This window comes from Phyllopteryx taeniolatus, chromosome 23, assembly GCF_024500385.1.
Source record: "Phyllopteryx taeniolatus isolate TA_2022b chromosome 23, UOR_Ptae_1.2, whole genome shotgun sequence".
In the NCBI taxonomy this organism is placed as follows: Eukaryota; Metazoa; Chordata; class Actinopteri; order Syngnathiformes; family Syngnathidae; genus Phyllopteryx; species Phyllopteryx taeniolatus.
The window spans coordinates 1,346,394-1,365,821 of NC_084524.1; the positions used below are offsets into that span (position 1 = coordinate 1,346,394).

The following is a 19,428-nucleotide window of genomic DNA, read 5'->3' on the forward strand; positions in this document are numbered from 1 at the left end:
GGACAATTGCAAACAAGACGTAGCTTACGTGCCAGTACAAAGCCGGTGTACCACGGGTTAATACTCTGGCAGAGGAGTCCTGGATCTCGCAGGCTTAAATGAAGGCTGATTGGTACAGGTACGCGGCCTGGGAAGGGAGAGAAAGAGACGCAAAGAGACACCCAAGCTCCAACAAAGGAACTACAGGGCATAGCTCATGACACTGCACAACTATCCACTCCATTTATCCTCCTCACACACGTTTATTAAAAAAAAAAAAAAAAACCTTAGCCTTCTAGGGTAGAACATGTTTTTGTCATAGTTTCAGTTCAGGTCAGTGGCGTTCAATCACTTTTCTGCCAGCCAGAAATTGCCTGGTGCCTCCTTTATAAACATTATGAAACAGTTTTCTAAACTAATGCCACATAAATGATGTTTTCCATGAGATTGGAGTTGTCTCAGAATACCTCAAATTGCAAATTGTTAACGTGCGTAGAGCTGTAAAGGGTCTCAAAACTCTCTTTAAAAGCATCGACGTTCATCAGTCCACGGTAAGACTGACCGTCTCTTCATGGAGAAAGTTCAGCACTCTTGCCACTCTCCCTCGGGGTGGCAGCTCAGAATGCTCCACGAGATTAAGAAAAATCATGGAAAGCCCAGCACATGCAACCTCATGCCATCTGTCAAGTACAGCGGGCAGAGCACCAATGGTTTTGGGACTGCTTTACCACTTCATGACCTGGACCCATTCCTATCACTGGCAGCATTACACTCCACAGCGGACGGGTGATGCAACTGTTCATGAGACTCTTATTTTTGTGACTCAGATCATCCGAGTCACAATGCTGGATTTCTGCATAATTTGGTCATCAAATATGTTCTGATGATCGGATCACATTTGATGACCAATTCATGCAGAAATCCAGGTCATTACCAAGTGTTCACATCCTTTTTCGCAAGTACATCGAATTTTGCATGCAAGAGTTTCATGTGAAACTAAGCTTGCCTTACATGGTAAGATATCGGAAAACGTCATAATCCCGTCCCAAATACTGCTTCCTAAAGCTACTAAGGGGACATGAAGAAAAATGCGGAAGACGCCCGCTCATCAGATGCTAAGGCAAGACATTACATTATTTTTCCCCCCGTCAGATCCTTTTTCGGTTTGTCTCTCATCGGAATAAAAGAAAACATGATACCAAAGTCCACAATTTCAAAGGCTTTTTTCCTTTTTTATTTACACAATGTAAAGCCCCGAAATATTCTATATATCTATCTTTCTTCTACGGCCATTTCAAACACTCATTGGCTCCACCAATAGCTATAATTTACAAAATATCACTGAAGTCAAACGAATAAATATTTGCTGCTTTTACATTCTTTAGTCTCGTGTTTATGCTTATTGTAAACCGTGCAACTAATTCTTGACAAAACTGTCTGCTCCTGTCTTAAAGTGGAATGGAACTCTTTGATGCGTACACCTTATTATCAAGTCCAATGTCGTCCAAATGCGGAAATACGGGTGGCGGGCATCTAATGTACGAAATGTCACGTGGGGTCCGGTCAGTAGCGGGACGTGCGGCACATGTCGCAGCGACACGCCTTGGCCGTCAGGATCTCCAACTCGTCGTGGTGCCGCCCTCCGGGACACTCCAGGCGGACCTTGACCTGGCCGACCAGAGGCGGTGGCGGTGAGCGGATCGAGCCCCGTACCGATAACCCGCCCGCCCCTCGCTGCTCCCCAGCCTCACCTTGGCCTCCTTGGTGATGGTGCAGCATCGCGACGCCGACGTGACGTTGCGGGTGAAGTTGGAGGCCACCAGCACCGAGTATCTGGACGGGAAAGCGCTGGACTCGCAGTAGCCCACGCAGGCGTGCACCAGGTGGGTGCCTCGACACGTGCCTCGCCGGTCACTGCGGACGCTCAAGTTGAACGCTGAAGAGCACAAATGGCCTGCTAAGCATACACTACTCTCAGGGGAAATGTCATATTTGATATTTTAGAACTGTTTTCAGTGTGGTTTTGTACTGATAAGAGTGAATCGCAACCCTTAGTTGAATTAGAATAGACGAGAAGTGACTCCAGTTTGTGTGCTCAAGAACGATAGCGGAAGGTGGAAGGTGTGACGCCAACTTGTCGCATTTGTGCTTCGTGACTGTCTGGAATATGAGGATTGATGGGATCGTTTCCGTGAAAAAAAAAAAGGTATAAAAATGCAGCTTTGAGACACCGATTGGGCCAGACGTGTTGTCTTGGTCTCGTGATGGCAAAACGTCAACTCATACTTCACATTTCTCAGTGGATTCAAACCATTACAACTTTAAAATGTTCATCTCCACGTGTCCCTTAATTCCACATTTACGACAAGAACCAAAACCATTCAAATGAATAGCAATTTAAAACAAATTACTCAAGCAATTTGAATGGCTCTATTCTTCAAAATTCGGTCTTTTTAACTAAGCCCACATTTTTCTTGACATTCCATATTTTTGTGCAGGCTCTGCGGTCAGGACTTACGGTGCAAGTGGCAGCCCGGGCTGAGGGTGACGTTCTCGTCGCTCCGGCCGATGGGAGAGAAGAGCAGCAGTGACATCACTGGCATCACCAGCAAGCAGAGGTTCAAGGCAATCGGCTGCGACATCTGCGGAAAAAAAGACCGTACAACATTTTGAGATTACCAACAGTAAGCAAAGAATTATCTCGCACGTTGCTGTAAGAATATGTGGTCCCGTGATACAAAAAGGCACGCTCGGTTAGCGCCATACTTATTCATTTCATTGTTTTACAGTCAAGGACTAAAGGGTTTATTTTTTTATTTTTTTTATTTATTACAACATTAGATTATGTTAGTCATCGATTACGGCCCGTTCTGACTGGTAAATGGATTTGTATTGTGTAACCTACCTTGGAACATGGTGATATTTCATTTTTACTTCAATTCTTCCGAAAATACAGTACAGTTGAGAGCCACCATCTTGACACACACACACATGCGCGCGTGCACACACACACACACACACACACAGAATGTAAACAAGTTGTCAGGTTTTCCCAGTAATTTGCAGGGCCTGACCTTTGCCGTTTCATTTCCTTCCAAAGGGGGCAAAGGGAACCCCCGTTTTACACTCAGACTAAATGGTCCTGACTGTGTGTGTGTGCGTGTGTGTCTGTGTTAGTGTGTGGCATAATTAACTCTGTGTGAGCTGGTTGGAATGGCGAGGGGGGTCCCCGAGTTTTTCCTCTGAAGGGTTTCCATGCCCGGGTTTGATTCGAGAAGCAGTCGGAATTCATGATCATTTTGAAGACTTGATGTGCAACCATGCACGCACAACCAAACATGAAATTTGAAAAATTCCTTACAAAAATTGGGGGGGGGAATCTAAATATAAAACACGTAAATTTGTATACAAACGTCTCACAATTTCTCTTAAAAAAGAAAATATAAAACCTGATAGGTTTCTGTGAGGGAAACATTTAACTAACCTCCACAACAAAACACACACACCATTTTAAAACTAATAGTAGCACACATGTTGCATCTGAAATATTTGTCAGTTCATTAAATTAGCAGCAGTTTCTTCTGCAAATACAAGTGGATGAAATGCAAATGTCTTACCTGAAGAGTAGAGAGCACAACTTGCAGAGCCCCGCCGACTGACAGCAGTACAGAGGTGAGTGTGTGTGTGTGGTGAGGCTCCTGCAGCAATGCCGGTAGCAGGTACGAGTGGCCACTTATAGCTGGGAACACACCCACAATTGCAGCTCTTCTTTTTCCATGCAGGTCCCCCTTTTCTTTTGCCCTTTTCAAGTTGATTGCAACAATTCTTCCCAAAATGTCCTTTCCTGCTCCTTCTCCTGCTGCGGCAGCGTGTTAGCATGTCAGCGAGGCTGCCACCTCCCTGACGCACTTTAAAACCTTTATGGGGGGTGGGAGTTTTGGTGGTGGTAACCAGGGTGAATGGGATCTCTGCTCTATGACACAAAGGAAAACTAGATTAGGTATTCCATCAATGCATTGGCACGACACACACACACACACACACACAGCGCATGTTAGCTTCATTGAAGACTGATTTCAAAGAATTCAAAATAGCAGGCGCTAGGCTGCATGTTCACTCACGCTAACAGATTGCGCGAGCTGCTGGCAACAGGTGTAAAAGTGGTTGAGATCACCCTATTTAAAAGCGGGTTTTGCATTTTAGGTAGCTGATGCTTTTCCGCATGGAACATTTCTGGGAGCGCAAAATGAAGTTTGAAGTGATGGAACTGGAAGTGTGAGTGGAAGACAACCAAACATGTTATCGTTTTGCAGAAATCGCTCTGATAATTTTGAGGAAGACAGCAACAGCTTGACAGCTTGTTTGAGTTCACTCGCCCCAACAATTAAATCACATTAAAATTCATCCATTTGCATTACCCCTGCAGCATGCCAAGTGAATGGTGCGGAAATTGTGCAGCTTAGCAGACACAATCCTGGTTGTGCTGGGTTAGAAACTCAGCTTCCACATCTGTTTGCGCCAGTGAAATCAGGCCCTAAATTGTCCATAGATGTGAATGTGAGTGGTAATCTTGTTTGTCGACGCAAGACCTGTGGTGCCCAAAGCCAGCTGGGACCCCTGGTGGGACATCACGAAGTACAAATACTTTTTCTGTACTTGGGATGCTGTGGCGTTATCTGAAGAGAGCTAGTCACATCAGACAGCCACAAGGAATATTGATGAAATGCAACAGTTTTGAGGGTCCAAAATGTATCCTGATCATTGTGCACATCTGCTCCAGAACTATAGGAAACATTTGGTTGAGGTTATTACTGGCAAAGGAGGCCAACCAGTTCTTAAATTCACAGGTTCACTTAGTTTGTCCTCCCGGTCCTGTGGATGTTTACGTGATTTTTAATAAAAATATGAAAAACATTTTTTGGGTGGTATTAGTTAAAGCAGACTATATTTATTCTTGTGATTTAGATGAAGATCAGACCACATTTTATAATTCTAAACGTTTTCCTCCCACTAAGTCAGATTTTTCCAGGTATCTATATTTGAGTATTTACTTTTCTGGCAACATTTAGATTTTATTTTGTCAAAATAGGCTTGTTACTTCTTTTTTTTAGCCTCCACGGGTGATGAACGGATGTAAAAAAAAAAAAAAAGACGTTAATTAGAGAGAGCAAGTCAACTGCGGTTGAGGTCTTGATTGACTGAGATTCAACGGAAGAAATCAGGTGTGTGAGATTCCATCTGGATTTAGTCCAACCTTGCTTGTAACTGTCGGCGGTTTTTTCCACGATGACAAATGGGAACACAAGAACGGCACTTGGGTAACCTTAACGCTAACCTCAAACCCTAACTTGAGTTGTTTGAGCTCCTTTGGCTTTCGATTCGGCATAATTAAAAATTTGGTTATTAATAATAAATGACTCAGGACATGTGCCTCCACAGCACAAAAAAAAAAAAGAAAAACCCCGATTTATTTTACACAAGAATTTTCAAAGATTGAATCAACTTGATGTTTTCCAAATGACACCACACACACGCACTGCAGGAAAACATAGTGATCACCTTATGGCCCCACTACCCCACACATTCCCAATCTGGCTATGTCAATGGAAACGCGGAATTTGTGACATCATCATCATCCAAACCCCCAATTACACGCACACGCACAATTATTTTGGTGACAGTTAGTTGCACAGACGGAACGCAAGTGAATGGCCTTCTCAGATTAGATGTGAAGGACTTTTTTTTTCTCAACATGGGGACACCCAGTTAACACACACACACACACGCACACACACAGTGACTCAGCGAGCCTGACTGATGTTTGTATTAATTCATAGCACCTTTGTCACCTTGGTAACCACAGCATCTCTGTCATTATTGTTACTTTAAGATCTGTGTGTTACATTGTATAAATTGAATTCTAGTGTTTTGTGCAAGTTATTCTGGCCTATGTGATGAGAGGAGAAGATGAGGCAAAGTTTCCCTTACCCCCCCCCCCCCCCCCCCCCCCCCCCCTGGCTCCTGCTGCCCCCAAACACATTTACCCCTCATACATACATACATATAGTGCTGTGAGAAAGTATTGGCCCCCTTCTCAAATTCTGATATTTTTTCATAGTTTCCCCACTGTAATGTTTAAGATGAAAGAAATGTAAATAGACATAACCCAAGTGAACTTAAAATGCTGCTTTTAAATGGTGATTTCACTTATTACGGAAAATAAACTATTCGAAGTTACCTGGCCCAGTGTGAAACAGTAATGACCCCCTAAACCTAAGAAGTGGTTGGCCCACACTCAGCAGCAACAACTGAAATCCAGCGTTTTCTCGAACAGGCAATGAGTCTTTCACATCCCTGTGGAGATACGTTGGCCCACTGTTCCTTACGGAACTGTTTGGATTCAGCAACACTGGAGGGTTTGAGCACGAACGGCCTTTAGAAGGTCACGCCACGGCATTTCAATCGGATTCAAGTCTGCACTTTGACGAGACTTTTTAAGCCATTCTGAAGTTGACTTCCTGGTGTGTTTTGGATCGTTCTGTTGTTGCAGAACCCAAGTGCGCTTCAGCTTGAGATCGCAAACTTGATGGCTGAACATTCTCCTTCAGAATTGTATGTTAAAGAGGAAAACTCACGGCAATTTGTCCAGGTCCTGACGGAGAAAAGCAGCCCATGGCCATCGCACTACCACCACCAGGTAGTGGTTCCAAGGCCAACAGTTTTGGCCTTGGAACTCTGCCATGGATGCCATTTTTACCCAGTCTCTTCCTAATTGTTGTCATGAACTCTCAGTTCTTCAGAATTTGTCATGAGTTCCTTTGTGGCCTCCCGGAAGAGTCATTGCTGTTCTCTCGGGGTAATCTTTGTCGGCCGGCCACTCGTGGGAAGGTTCACCGCTGTTCTGTTTTCCCTCCATGTGAGGATAAAGGCTCTCCCTATGCTTCGCTGGAATCCTAAAGCTTTAGAAATGGCTTTTGTAACCTTTGCAGACTGATAGAGGTCAATGACTTTATTTCTCAACTATTCTGGAATTTCTTTGGTTCGTGTCATTTTGTTGCAGCTTTTTTAGATCTTTTGTCGGATTTCTTGATGGAACAGGTCTGGAGGTAATCGGGCTTGGGTGTGGTCAGTGAAAATTAACCAAAAATTGTGATTAGCCACAATTAATTCAGGATTTATAATTAGTTTTTTTCTACAAGGCCAGGTAGCTTTGAAGCCCCCCCCCTCCTCAATACATGAAATCATTTAAAAACAGCATTTTTAGTTGGGTTATATTTGTCTCATATTTACATTCGATCTTAAACATTAAAAGGGGAAAACTATGCAAAAATATAAGAATTTGAGAAGGGGGCCAATACGTTTTCACGGCAAAAATCACACACATGCGCCGCACTGCTCACACAAAAGCGGACACACGTGACAATCAAATTTTGTTTTGGCGCATATGCCACATTGTGCGCGTGTGTGTGCCAAAAGTCGTGACAATGCCTCAGAGTGACACACACACCCTTGGAGGTGGAACACTTAACTATTTTAGATTGACGCGAGGAAAGTTGAGTTTCCATATGGTGACACTCACTGAAGCTTAGGCACACACGCACACACACACGCACCATCAAGTGGAAACATTAAGCGAGTGGCATTATGTCCATAAATTAGCAGAATAAAGCCTTGCAATGTGTTCCATTGTACATGAGGCAGATGAGAAAAGTGTCTGATCTCCAAGCTCTTCATCCGCATAGAACATATGACAAGAAAGAGAGCAAATCCATCATGGAGGGATTATCTCTGTCATCGTCCATATCTTGTTACTGGGCAAAGAGGCCACAAAGTCAATAAACCCAAAAAAGAAAACAAGGTGGTGATATATTTGGTTGAATACACATGCATGTTTTTACAATAGCAAAAAGGCGGCCGCAAGGCCCAGGTAACCCTCATCCTAACCCTACCTCTTGGAGCAACCTGGCAGACCCAAACGTATTGTGAGGGTCTGCTGGAACATCTGGCGCAGTCCCTTGTCAGGAGGAGTTTCAACTCCCATCTCCGGTAGAACTTCAACCACTCCCGGGGTAGTCGGGGGGCCATTGGCCCATGTGGGCCATGTTCCTCTCCTATCTCTGGGCTTGAGGTCACTGAGAGGGTTTGAAAGGCTCCACGGTGGCATAGCCACTGTGCCTGGAGTTTCTGAAGCCTCTGGATGTTGTGGGGCTGTCCCGGTTGACATGCCTGTGCAACATCGCATGGTCATCGGGGCCAGTGCCTCCGGATTGGCAGACCTGGGTGGCGGTGCCCATTTTTAAGAAAGGGGAGGTGTGTTCCAACTACAGGGGGATCAAACTCCTCGGACTCCCTGGTCAGGTTTCTTCGGGGGTCTTGGAGAGGAAGGGCCGTCTGCAAGTTGAACCTCAGATTCAGGAGGAGCAACATTTTTCTTCTGGCTGTTGAACAATGGACCAGCTCGACACCCTCAGCCGGTTGCTGGAGGGTGCGCGGGAGTTCACGCAACCGGTCTACATGTGACATGTGAAAAGGTATTCAATCGAGTCCCTTGTGGGAACTTGTGGGGGGGGGGGGGGGTCTCCGAGAGTATAGAGTACCAGACCTCTTGCTCGACAGCAGGAAAAGCCAACTGAAGTTAGAAAACATACAGCCGGCTCCATTTTTCAAAGTATTCTTCCGCTTTGCGTTCCGTCGTTCAGATATTACGTCAACAAATGATTTCTTCCCATTTTACAACTAGTGAAGACAGTCAAGGGAAATTTATCGGAGTAAAAGTATACATTTTAATTCGGAAAGGGTGTGGAATAAAAGTGAAAGTTGCCAGAAATATAAATCAAGTTTTAGCTATGTGGAAATTGTACTTCAGTACAACGACAAAGTATTTGTACTCCGTTCCATTACAAGACTGCAGCTAACAAAATCTGCTAGCTGAGGCGGGCCATTTTGCTTTTTCAGTCCAATGTGGATTGAAGGAACATTTTTTCAAATTGAACGTTGGAAGTGTCATTAACGCTACAAGTTTCACTCCTTTTCATTTTGTTGTGTGCGACAGCGCCGGAGATGAGCTCACTCTCCAGATCAAACTCAATACTTTTAAAAGCCTTGCAAGCTTTGTAAGGGTGCCGCCTCATTTTAAGAAAACAACTCAATAGGCCGCTACAATTAGTGTAAATCATTTTTTCCATTTGAAACTAATGTGCACTGGGCGGGTGGAGGTGGAAGTGTGGAGAAGTCAGAGTGGACAAGTGTTAAAGAAAGAGGGTAATTTGGGGACTTTGTTCCTATCAGCAGGAACACACGATTACACGTGCACTCGCTCAGGCTGATGCCAAACTATCATTAAGCTTAATCACACTTGTTATCCTACCTGTCTGCACTCATGCTTGCCTGAGGCTGCCTTACAAGCAGCGATATGGCCACTGTTTGTATGCACAGTTGGTGTTGGGGGGCGACCGGTATTGAGCAAGGGCGGCTAATTAGCGGCTAAAGTGATGGGAAAAATGACTACTGTGTATTATGTTATGGAAAATTCAGAAGAATAACGAAACAGGGCATTTCTTTTCCCTGACGGACGTCAATTTACATTTCATTGAAACGTGGAAGCACCGCAAATTGAGCTTTTCCACCATTCAAGTGTGGCAAAATGACATAATCATGGAACTCGAATGTCTCTTGAAATTGGCGCATTCTGGTGCTGCTTCTCTCCCTTTCAAAACACAAACAACAGGAATTACTTTGACAATTTTGGCCAATACCGGGTGTAGGGAAAACTTCAGTGCGTAAGGTCCACGTTTTATTTTTGAACCTGGCAGGTGGGCCAGGTCGTAACAGTATGAGGTTTAAAATGCCCCCAAAAAAATTAATGCTTCACAGAATACAATGGTAAAGTCAGACTGAGGGGAGGAGTAATCTCCCAAAAAGTATTCATTTCCAAAAAGGCAAACACAGCACATGGTAGGATCAAAATATTCAATTAACAAAGTCCCCCCCCCCTCCCCCAAAAAAAACACACACGCACACACACACACAAAGTAACAAAGAAACAAGCAAACAAAACAGTGCAGACAGCAGGAAAGATGATGTGGGAAAACCTGTGTAAGGTATGACAACAATGATCCAACACAGACTGAAAGAAACCAGGGAACTAAGTACAAACAAATTGACAAGACAACGAGGCACACCTGGACAAGACAAGCGGCTGGAGGGAGCTCATTGGTAGACACAAAGAAGAGGGCTGACGAGAAGAGGTGGACACGAAAACCTAATGAGCACAAAATATGAACGAGGAACACAGCATGAAAACAGGACATGGCATGAAACAAAAAAATCTAAATAAAAAAGGGAAAAGTCAACAAAAACATTGATTGTGACAGTAAAGCTTTGAAAAAAAGGCAGGAAGGATTTAATAAAAATCCATATGCGACTATTACCCCCTCCGAAAGAGCCATTTTTATTTCTTGATTTTGGATGTCATTAGGCATCTTGATGAGTGTGGAAGGTTTCCTGTCGCTCCCTGGCTTAAAAATGCGATTTTAAATAACCTGAAAATTTGGAGTTTTCGCATAGGCGATGAAAGTTGCCGCCTCGGAAAATTCTTTTTTTTCCTGTTTTTGGGTTGCATCGTGACTCTTAATGTGTGACCAAAATGACGTGTTGTAAGATATGTTTTAAAAAAGGACAATTCATCCAGTCATACTTTTGTCAGACTAAAAATGGCATGCTCGATGATCTTTTTGATGATGTGTAGGAAGAATTGTTTTTATTTAAACTGTGTTTAGACTATGTGTAGTACATCTTTTTTTTTTTTTTTAAAGTTAGGTGCCTAAAAAAAGTGGCCAGACGAGAAGGCGTACTACCAGCGTCTTGCAGCAGAGGGTGGTGTTGCTCCAACTGCTTCATGTTGAAAAGGACTAAAAGTGAGAACCTGCAGCTCGACACTCACTCTGGATGCAAACCTCCAACAGCCGCAGACGTCTTTCTCCAGTCCGCTCCATCCTGGTACGGTCCGATCCGTCATGAAGATCAACCTCTGCTTCATGATCTGGGTGAGACCTTCCACCGTCCGCCTCCATCTTATCTTGTTCAGTGTGCGAGCAGAACATGGAAAAACTTTAAACCATTAAAAGTAACTTATTGCGTGTAGGTGTGTGTGTGTCGCGTCCCACCTGCGACCTGCTGGCACGATCTTGACAACAGCGAGTACGACTGCTGGCCTCTGGAGCGCCCCAACGACTCCAACATGATCAGCTGCGGAGGTGAGAGTCTTCATCGCGTCCAGGGTCGGTGGCGGCAACGCTCACGCCGGCGTGTGGGCGTGCAGGTCTGGAGATGGCGTGGGTGCTGCGGCCTCCCGAGACGGTTAAGAGCGGCGAGGTGTTCGCCGTTGTCTACTCGGTCTCCGCCCACGACTCCTTCTACAGCTGGGCAGTGGAGAACCGCATCTTCCCTCACAGGTAACACAGCACCCCTACTAACTGAGCGCGGGTCCGCACACGTGTGCATGTAGAGTAAACCCCCGACGGGGTCCGAGCCCTGCCGTGAACGGCGAACCGCCAATAGGTGAGGGTTCACTGTACATGGATGCGTGTTCAGTTCCATAGTGAACACGGAAGATGCTCAGAGGTTTTGTCAACATCACGAGTGCCCCGCCAACTGGAAAGACGCAGACGGTGAAAACTGCTGCATTCACCACGCCAACATCCACTCCTGCCCGCTGGGATACATGGTACGTGCATACACACACACACACACACACACACACACACACACACACACCACGTTCGCTCAATCTTGTGTTCAGACTTCAGAGAGCATCTGCGGTCCGTGGATTCCCGACGACGGAAAGATCTTCACGCACACCATCTCCACTGCGGGCAAGATGACCCAAACCAACTGGAGTGCCAAGGTAAGGTCGAGCAACATGGCAGAGAAGAAAGAACGGCCTAGTGAAGGAGTCTCGTCGTCTCCCAGGTGGTTCTGCTCCACGTGGGCCTGACCTCGCTCATCGCTCACATCCGAGTGGGCCGCATGCAGGTGGCGCTGGAGGCCAAGACCACCGTACTGCCCTCCGCAGGTACGACACGCACGTCAACACAGCGCCGTCCAGGCGTAATTACATTTTGGACCTTTCAGTCTGCGGTGACGGAGAGTGCCAGGAGCCGGAGCTTTGTGCCACCTGCCCCGCCGACTGTGGCGAATGCCCCATGACCTCGTCCGCCAAACTGGCAATCGGGCTGCCGTTGAGCCTGCTGTGCCTCTGCTTCGTCCTGACCGCTATGGTGAGAGCTCCCGCGCCGCCGTGCGCCGCCGTGCGCCTCTGACGCGTCTGCTGTGTTTAGTGGCTGAGGTACCAGAAGCAGAAGCTACTGTGGGATGAGAGCTGGATCATCGATTTCGACCTCATCAAGCAAGGTCCAGGAATCCGCCGCATACTGTATTTGCGGTTATCGCAATTGGACGAGGAAGCAGGAAGTACATACACGTCTCGTCTTTGTCGCCGCAGATCAGCACGCGCGCGTGACCGTGGGCAGTTTGATGAGCGTGGCCGTGGCCCACAGCGACAGCAACACCAGCTGCATGACGGCCCTCACTTCCTGTGGGGGACAAACGGGAAGCAGGAAGACTACCTTCACCTGCGCAGGGATCTAGTACGCTCGTCCGTTTGACCTTTCACCCCCCCACCCACACGGAAAGGCGAGCTGACGCTGGTGCGACCCTGGTCTTACAGCGACGGCAGGACGGTGGCCATCAAGAAGATCCCCAGCAAATCCTTCTCTCTGTCCAAGAGCATCAGAGAGGAAGTCAAGCAAGTCAGGTAAGACGTCACGGCCAGTCTTGTGAACCCAATTTGTCACTCACACACTAGTCACGATATAGGGATTTTGAGATCGTGGACTTGGACTAAAAAGTCTCCCAGGAGTAGTAAATCAGTGAATGATTCCGAATACAGCAATTCTGCTCGATGAAGTGGGCTATAGAATTAAGTCATTAGTCAAATGAAGAAGAGTTGGGAGACAATTCTCCAGTGCTGTGAATTGTGTCATTGCTGTCACATGATTACAATGTACTGGATCTTCCATAATAAATATTGAACAAATCTTTTGTTTTAAGCTGAGTGTATTTTACATCATACAAACAAAGCACTTCAATGTCCATCCATGTTGTGATGTGTTGCTCTACCTAAACGATGTTTACACGCCACAACTCAATTTGTCACGTGGGATACATTGAGGGCACTATATATTAATATTTACTACACTTTCACACAGCACTACAATAGGGTACCACTTGTGGTATGCAGGCTCCCTATAATGGTACATCAAAACTCTGCCTAAGTACAGCTCAGTTACATTTAACTTTAAATACAATTGCATCTTCCATTTTTTTTTCTTCTTCAAATATTTAGGTACATTGTTTTATTTCACGTTTGTGTGTGATGCCTTCTTATCGAATCATTAAGTAGAGTTTTTTGTTTTCTGTTTTTTATGAGACTATATGAGCCTACAAAGGTACTGTACTTTATTGCCGAAAAGAAGGTGGTACTTGGAGAGCTAAGGAAATTATTTTTGGAGGTGCTACTTTGTGTAAAAAGTGTGAGTACCACCGATAGAGTTGATATGCAGTGATTCCAAACGGAGCCTGCATGTGTTCAGGGAGTTGGACCACCCAAACCTGTGCAAGTTCATCGGCGGCTGCGTCCAAGTGCCGAGCGTCGCCATAGTGACCGAGTACTGCCCCAAAGGGAGCCTCAACGACGTCCTCCTCAACGAGGAGATTCCGCTCAACTGGGGCTTCAGGTAAGTTCTCCTCAAGATGCTTTCGCTTCAAGGCGGCCACGTCGTCGGCCCTCCACAGGTTCTCCTTCGCCACGGACATCGCAAGAGGGATGGCGTACCTGCACCAGCACAGCATCTGTCATGGCCGCCTCAAGTCTCTCAACTGTGTGCTGGACGACCGCTGGGTGTGCAAGATCACCGGTGAGGCGCCCAACACGCGTTCCTTCACGCTAAACCCCACCCACCTTTGACCGCCGCCGCCGTTCCTCTCGTACCGGCAGATTACGGGCTGAGGGTGTATCGCAGAGGGGAATGGGTGGAGCCTCTCTCCACCTATCAGCAGAGACTCCAGGAAGTGTACATGCCTCCCGAGTTTCAAGACGCCAACGTGGAGCCGACGCTGGCTGGAGACGTCTTCAGGTGACCACCTACGCATAAGGTCATAAAGAACAGTTATTGTCAATGTAGTTTGAAGACCCACAGCACAGTAACAATAGTGCGCCCGCGCGTGTCTTTGTAGTTTTTCTATCATCCTGCTGGAGATCGCCACACGCAGTGACCCCGTACCTGTAAGTTTGCACTATCACTAAAACTGTTCTCCGACCTTTATTGCACAACTCAAAGTCTCATCTTTTTGTGGCCATTTTGCATTTAGAACAATCTCATGGCACACCACCGAACAAAAATGTCTTAAAAAGTACTATAGTAATTCAATGATAATTTTGTCTCAATTCATGCTCAAATGTACTTACTCGGAGTGAAGTCTGGCCCTGTTTCATCAAACAAAGTTATGATTTTGTTGTACGAATGGCAACAGGCAGCTACAAAGATTAAAACATTTATTTGTTCTGCTTGTCACGATGCCGCTGGCATAGCTAGATAAAGACATTATTTGCCGTAGACAAAAAAATACTTTTCGGACAAATTAGGTGAAATTGGATGAGTTGCCTCAGCACACAGATGATGATAAAAAAATAACAGCACTAAAAGGTACCCTTCACGTCACCGTGAAGATGGACGAGTCCAACCTGGAATCTTCTTGCTGTCCGCCTCTGCCCGAGCTCATCTCCAGCAAAGCCGACAACACCTGCCCTTGTCCCGCCGACTACGTGGAGGTGAGCCAACTCACTAACACAACACTAGCTGCGGTGTGCTAACTAAGTCTTTCTTGACGCAGCTCATCCGGCGATGTGGCGCTCACAATCCCGCCCAGCGGCCCACTTTTGAACAGATCAGGAAGTATGTCTACCGCATCAACCCCGTCAAAGTCAGCGCGGTGGACATGATGATGAACCTGGTAAGACGCGATGCGCTAGCACGTGCACGCACGCACGCACGCATCCACGCATGCATGCGCACTGCGTTTCAGATGGAGAAGTACAGCAAACATCTGGAAGTGCTGGTGGCCGAGCGAACACAAGATCTGATGCATGAGAAGCAGAAGACTGACAGACTGCTCTACAGTACGAAGCCAACACACACACACAGGCAACACACAAACAAGTTTATCTGCTGTGTGTGCGTGTGCATGTCCAGGTATGCTTCCTCGCCAGGTGGCCGACGACCTACGCCAAGGGAAGCCGTCAGAGGCACAGAGCTACGTCAGCGCCACCATCTTCTTTAGGTTGGCCGTACAGGAAATCAGCATGCGCTGGTGATTGGCAAGTGGCCGGGCTGACTGTGCGTGTGTTTGTGTGTGCATGTATGCCCAGTGACATCATCGGGTTCACGCAGCTGTCCAGCTGCAGTACTCCGTACCAGGTGGTGGACTTCCTCAACAAGCTCTACACCACCTTTGACGACATCATCGACAACTACGACGTCTACAAGGTGGAAACCATCGGAGACGCCTGTGAGCGCACACACGTGCTGTCAACCAGGGCTTCTCAAACGTTTTGGGTGCAGGGACCCCTCACTGGGGAGAAATCTCTCCTAAGGTGGGGAGGGGTAATTGGTTTACTATGTTTGTTTTATTGGCACACCGGTCCTCATCATGTACTCACTTTTTGAAAATATGAGTTTATTTCGCTGACTCCCAAGTTACAGCTCGCTGACCCCCAGGGGTCCCCGAACCCAGTTTGAGAACCACTCATGTTGAGCGCTAGCTCATGTAACACACCTGCGTGTGGGCGTGCGTGTAGACATGGTGGTGTCGGGCGTCCCACAAGAGAACGGCATCCTTCACGCCGCTGAAATCGCCAGCATGGCGTTGGACCTGGTGGGTGTGTGTCACACCTTTCGGATCCCTCACAAGCCCAACATGCAGCTGCAGATCCGCGCCGGGATCCACTCGGGTACGCTCACGCGTGGACACGCAATGCCAGGAGTAGTCTGTGCCGAGGTTATTCGAGTTAATGAAAACAAACAAAATAATGAAAACTAAAATCGCAAAAACATTTATGTTAACTGATATAAAAAAAAGCTAAGCCTTGTCAAACTAAAATTTTAAAAAATCAACTCAACTAGCAAACAGCTCTAAAAACAAATGAAAACTACCTGAATTTGAAAAACAAAAAGTCAAAAGAAAATAAAAACTAAAACTAATGAAAAATCCCAAACTGTTATGACCTTGGTTTATACGTGCGTGTGTGCGCGTTTAGGTCCAGTGGTGGCGGGCGTGGTTGGGACTAAGATGCCTCGCTACTGTTTGTTTGGCGACACGGTAAACACGGCTTCTCGTATGGAGTCCACCAGCCTCGGTACTGTATCCACGCCATCTCTATCCTCCGCCTTCGCCAGGCATGACCAAGCGTCTTGTGTTGTGTTGTGACACACAGCACTGAAGATACAGTGCAGCGCCAGCGTCTTTTACCTGCTGGAGGAGATTGGCGGCTACGTGCTGGTGTGCCGAGGAACGCTGCAGGTGAAGGTGAGCGCCGTCCGGTCCCATGGGGCGCCGCTCGGATGCCGACGGCCGCTAACGGCGAGCGTCTCCTCGTCAGGGCAAAGGCGACATGGTGACATACTGGCTGGACGGGAAGACCTCCAAGGAGTTTGACGGCAAAAGCGTTCCCATGGAGACGGCCAAAGAGCGAGAGATGGGGTCCTCCCTGCCGGGCACGCTCCACGTCGGGGACCTTTGAACCACCGACCCCTATTGAAGGCTGCGTGGTTAACAACGTTAGCTAGATAATGTACGTCAAGACAACTGACTTAACTGTAACTAGGGTTGGACGATAAAAGGCCTTAAAAATGAAACACTTAAGATTTTTTTTTTTTGTACCACCAAATCCAATTTCTTTCCCCCAATTTAATGAAAAGAAAATTTACAAAAGGCAAACTACAATAACATTATTCAAAACTTGGAGAAAGTTTTAATAAAACATTCTAAATGGTCAAAAACCAATCTTCAACATATAAACAAAAAAAATACTTCCCTTTGAGATTAATATGTAACAACAGAACTGTCACTGAACATAAAGTGCTCGCTTTCAAGCAAAATAAACCTTTGTCCCTGAAAATCTGATTTATTATTAACAATAATGGCCAACTTATGTGTACAAAAATAAAGATATCATTAGGGTACGCATTTTTCATTTCACTGAATTTCCAAAGACTGTTTATCGGGCAAATGCTAAGCAGCTTTTTAATTATACGTTAGCGCGCTTGTAGAGGACCGCTCGTGTCAAGTGGACATTCTCAATTTCCCTCGCTGCTTTGAAGCTCGCTCACACATTCTATTAAGTATTTACATATCTGAGAGGCACGCACACGCAATTCAAAGCCCAGCTAAGCTCAGGAGAGTGAGTGAGTGTGCGTCCCATCTTTTAGTTGCAGAATATATCAGAGGACACTAACAACAATGCAGCCACATGCATCGTTTCCATGGCTGCTTTGTCTACCCAGTCATGTGACTTCCTGTTTACCGCCATTGGCTTCTGTTGTAAAGACCTCCAGATGCGGCACCCTGGCAGTTAGGTAACCTGTTAAGTCAGGTTTTTATGTACAACCCCAATTCCAATGAAGTTGGGACGTAGTGTTAAACAAATAAAAACAGAATACAATGATTTGCAAATCATGTTCGACCTAGATTTCATTGAATACACTACAAAGACAAGAGATTTAATGTGAACTGATAAACTTGATTGTTTTTAGCAAATAATCATTAACTTAATCATTAATTTTATGGCAGCGTGTGTGTGACCAACTGAAGAAGGACACCCACCTGTTCCCAATTAACCTGTTCACCTGTGGGATGTTCCAAACAGGTGTTTGATGAGCATTCCTCAACTTTCTCAGTCTTTTTTGCCACCTGTGCCAGCTTTTTTGGAACGTGCATGGAGTGGGGAATCTTCTCTTGTCCCTGTGTTTGCGGCTCCGGCGTCCTGCCCCCCTGGATTGTAAATGCACCACATACACCCATCTGTGGGGGACGGTGGGTCGTTGGTGGGGGGGTCGGCTGTTAGGCAGCAGTGCCTGGCAGTCCGCCCCCCCCCAACCCCTCGGCTCACTGGCCTCTCCAGATTTGAATGCACCACCATCTTAGCTGCATGGTGCCCCCCCCCCCCCCCGGGCTGGGTGACTGCTTGGCATTGGGACCACTCACTTATTGCGACAAATAACTCACGAATATGCGAATTGCTTGTGTATCACCTCACTCACACTCTTGTTTTATAGACTTTTATAATTTACAGTCAATCCCACCACACTTCAGTTGTACAGCCGGGTTCACGACCCTTGTCCTGCATGCTTTTTGTCCTGTTCTAGCTTGTCCTGTCCTTCCCTCACAGGGTGTAGCACTACAGCACCATGCAACACTCATATTGAATGTTTCATTGGTGTAGATAATGTAGTGACTTACTTTTCTCATCCTGTTTACAATTAGTGCTTTGTCTTTGGTCTTCGTTTCTCTCTCCCCTCTATAAACTTTGTTCTGTTCGACTCTGATTCTCAATAAACTTCAACTATAATACTGAGGAACCACAGCGGAAGCTTAAAAACTCCACTGTGACACAGTAAAACTGTTCTGGCATAAAAGGGATACAGATCTTCCAGTCTGCTTGACCTAACAGCAGAACAGGACAAAAATAAAAAAGGAGCACCTGTCAATCATGGCGCAGAGGGGCGGTCTTCTTATCCAGCAGCCAATGAGCTGCAAGCCTGCTGGCGTATATGACGTATGACCACGACAAAAGCACAACAGCAAACAAAACCTGCAAGAAACACAAAAGAAAAGAAACATTTGCCCAACAAGACGACGAAGGATCTCTTGCTTATTGCATTAAGAAAAAGTGGAACTTCTAAAAGTGAAATGATTTGTTTCTTGTCCATCGAGTCATTAACTTTGTGTTGACTAAAAACGCGTGCTGAACATAATGTCCTTAAAACACAACTTGTTTAGATAGACACACACTGTGATATTGTGAATAAATACATAGTCAAAGTAATTAGGCTAGCTGCTAATTCCAAAGTTTAGAGCCGAACTAAAGGAGACATTTGGCGCCAAACAAGCGTAACTTTTACCGCAGAATAAATCCTGTCCAGAGTTCGTCTGCTGACTATCATGATGCTGTCACTTTTGACACCGTTTATTCTCTGGATAGCCTAGAAAGGCGCTTTAAATAAGAAAAAGAAACAAAAAAATCGAAGCTTGAATTAAGAGCTTTTGGGGACAGCCAGTCTTTGACGTCACGTTTCGTTCTTCTTTGCCGTCTTGGTGGGTTGCACGCAGCGA

At 46.1% G+C, this 19,428-nt stretch overlaps 2 protein-coding genes and 1 long non-coding RNA gene across 8 annotated transcripts; 1 reads left to right on the forward strand and 2 right to left on the reverse strand.

Moving 5' to 3' along the window:
* Positions 1-1,187: 1,187 nt before the first annotated feature.
* Positions 1,188-12,790, reverse strand: gpha2 (glycoprotein hormone subunit alpha 2). 5 transcript variants are annotated; one of them, XM_061764056.1, is made up of 8 exons: positions 11,145-12,790; positions 10,922-11,056; positions 10,161-10,240; positions 3,597-3,952; positions 2,885-2,954; positions 2,498-2,621; positions 1,731-1,915; positions 1,188-1,647 (listed from the first exon to the last, which is right to left on the reverse strand). In XM_061764056.1, the coding sequence occupies exons 6-8, from the start codon at positions 2,619-2,621 to the stop codon at positions 1,543-1,545; spliced, it is 414 nt and encodes a 137-aa protein (XP_061620040.1). In that variant the 5' UTR covers positions 2,885-2,954; positions 3,597-3,952; positions 10,161-10,240; positions 10,922-11,056; positions 11,145-12,790; the 3' UTR covers positions 1,188-1,542. The 5 variants fall into 5 exon arrangements, with proteins under 5 accessions (XP_061620040.1, XP_061620041.1, XP_061620037.1 ...); XM_061764057.1 differs by lacking the exon at positions 2,885-2,954 and having other exon boundaries at positions 3,597-3,947; positions 11,145-12,789; XM_061764053.1 differs by lacking the exon at positions 2,885-2,954 and having other exon boundaries at positions 11,145-12,789.
* LOC133472755 (atrial natriuretic peptide receptor 1-like) lies at positions 10,921-16,857 on the forward strand. The gene is made up of 23 exons (XM_061764061.1): positions 10,921-11,024; positions 11,123-11,234; positions 11,300-11,432; positions 11,572-11,704; positions 11,780-11,884; positions 11,950-12,052; positions 12,112-12,257; positions 12,318-12,390; positions 12,482-12,626; positions 12,707-12,793; positions 13,632-13,775; positions 13,834-13,955; positions 14,036-14,174; positions 14,275-14,323; positions 14,768-14,869; positions 14,932-15,051; positions 15,124-15,217; positions 15,291-15,378; positions 15,467-15,606; positions 15,896-16,048; positions 16,355-16,453; positions 16,532-16,623; positions 16,697-16,857. The coding sequence occupies exons 1-23, from the start codon at positions 10,995-10,997 to the stop codon at positions 16,835-16,837; spliced, it is 2,550 nt and encodes an 849-aa protein (XP_061620045.1). The 5' UTR covers positions 10,921-10,994; the 3' UTR covers positions 16,838-16,857.
* LOC133472757 (uncharacterized) lies at positions 13,078-19,409 on the reverse strand. Of its 2 annotated transcripts, none has more exons than XR_009786808.1 (5): positions 19,218-19,409; positions 18,797-18,907; positions 16,567-16,858; positions 14,000-14,182; positions 13,078-13,873 (listed from the first exon to the last, which is right to left on the reverse strand). It is a non-coding gene; the product is annotated as an uncharacterized LOC133472757 (long non-coding RNA). The 2 variants fall into 2 exon arrangements; XR_009786807.1 differs by having other exon boundaries at positions 16,567-16,848; positions 19,218-19,408.
* Between the last annotated feature and the right edge of the window lie 19 nt (positions 19,410-19,428).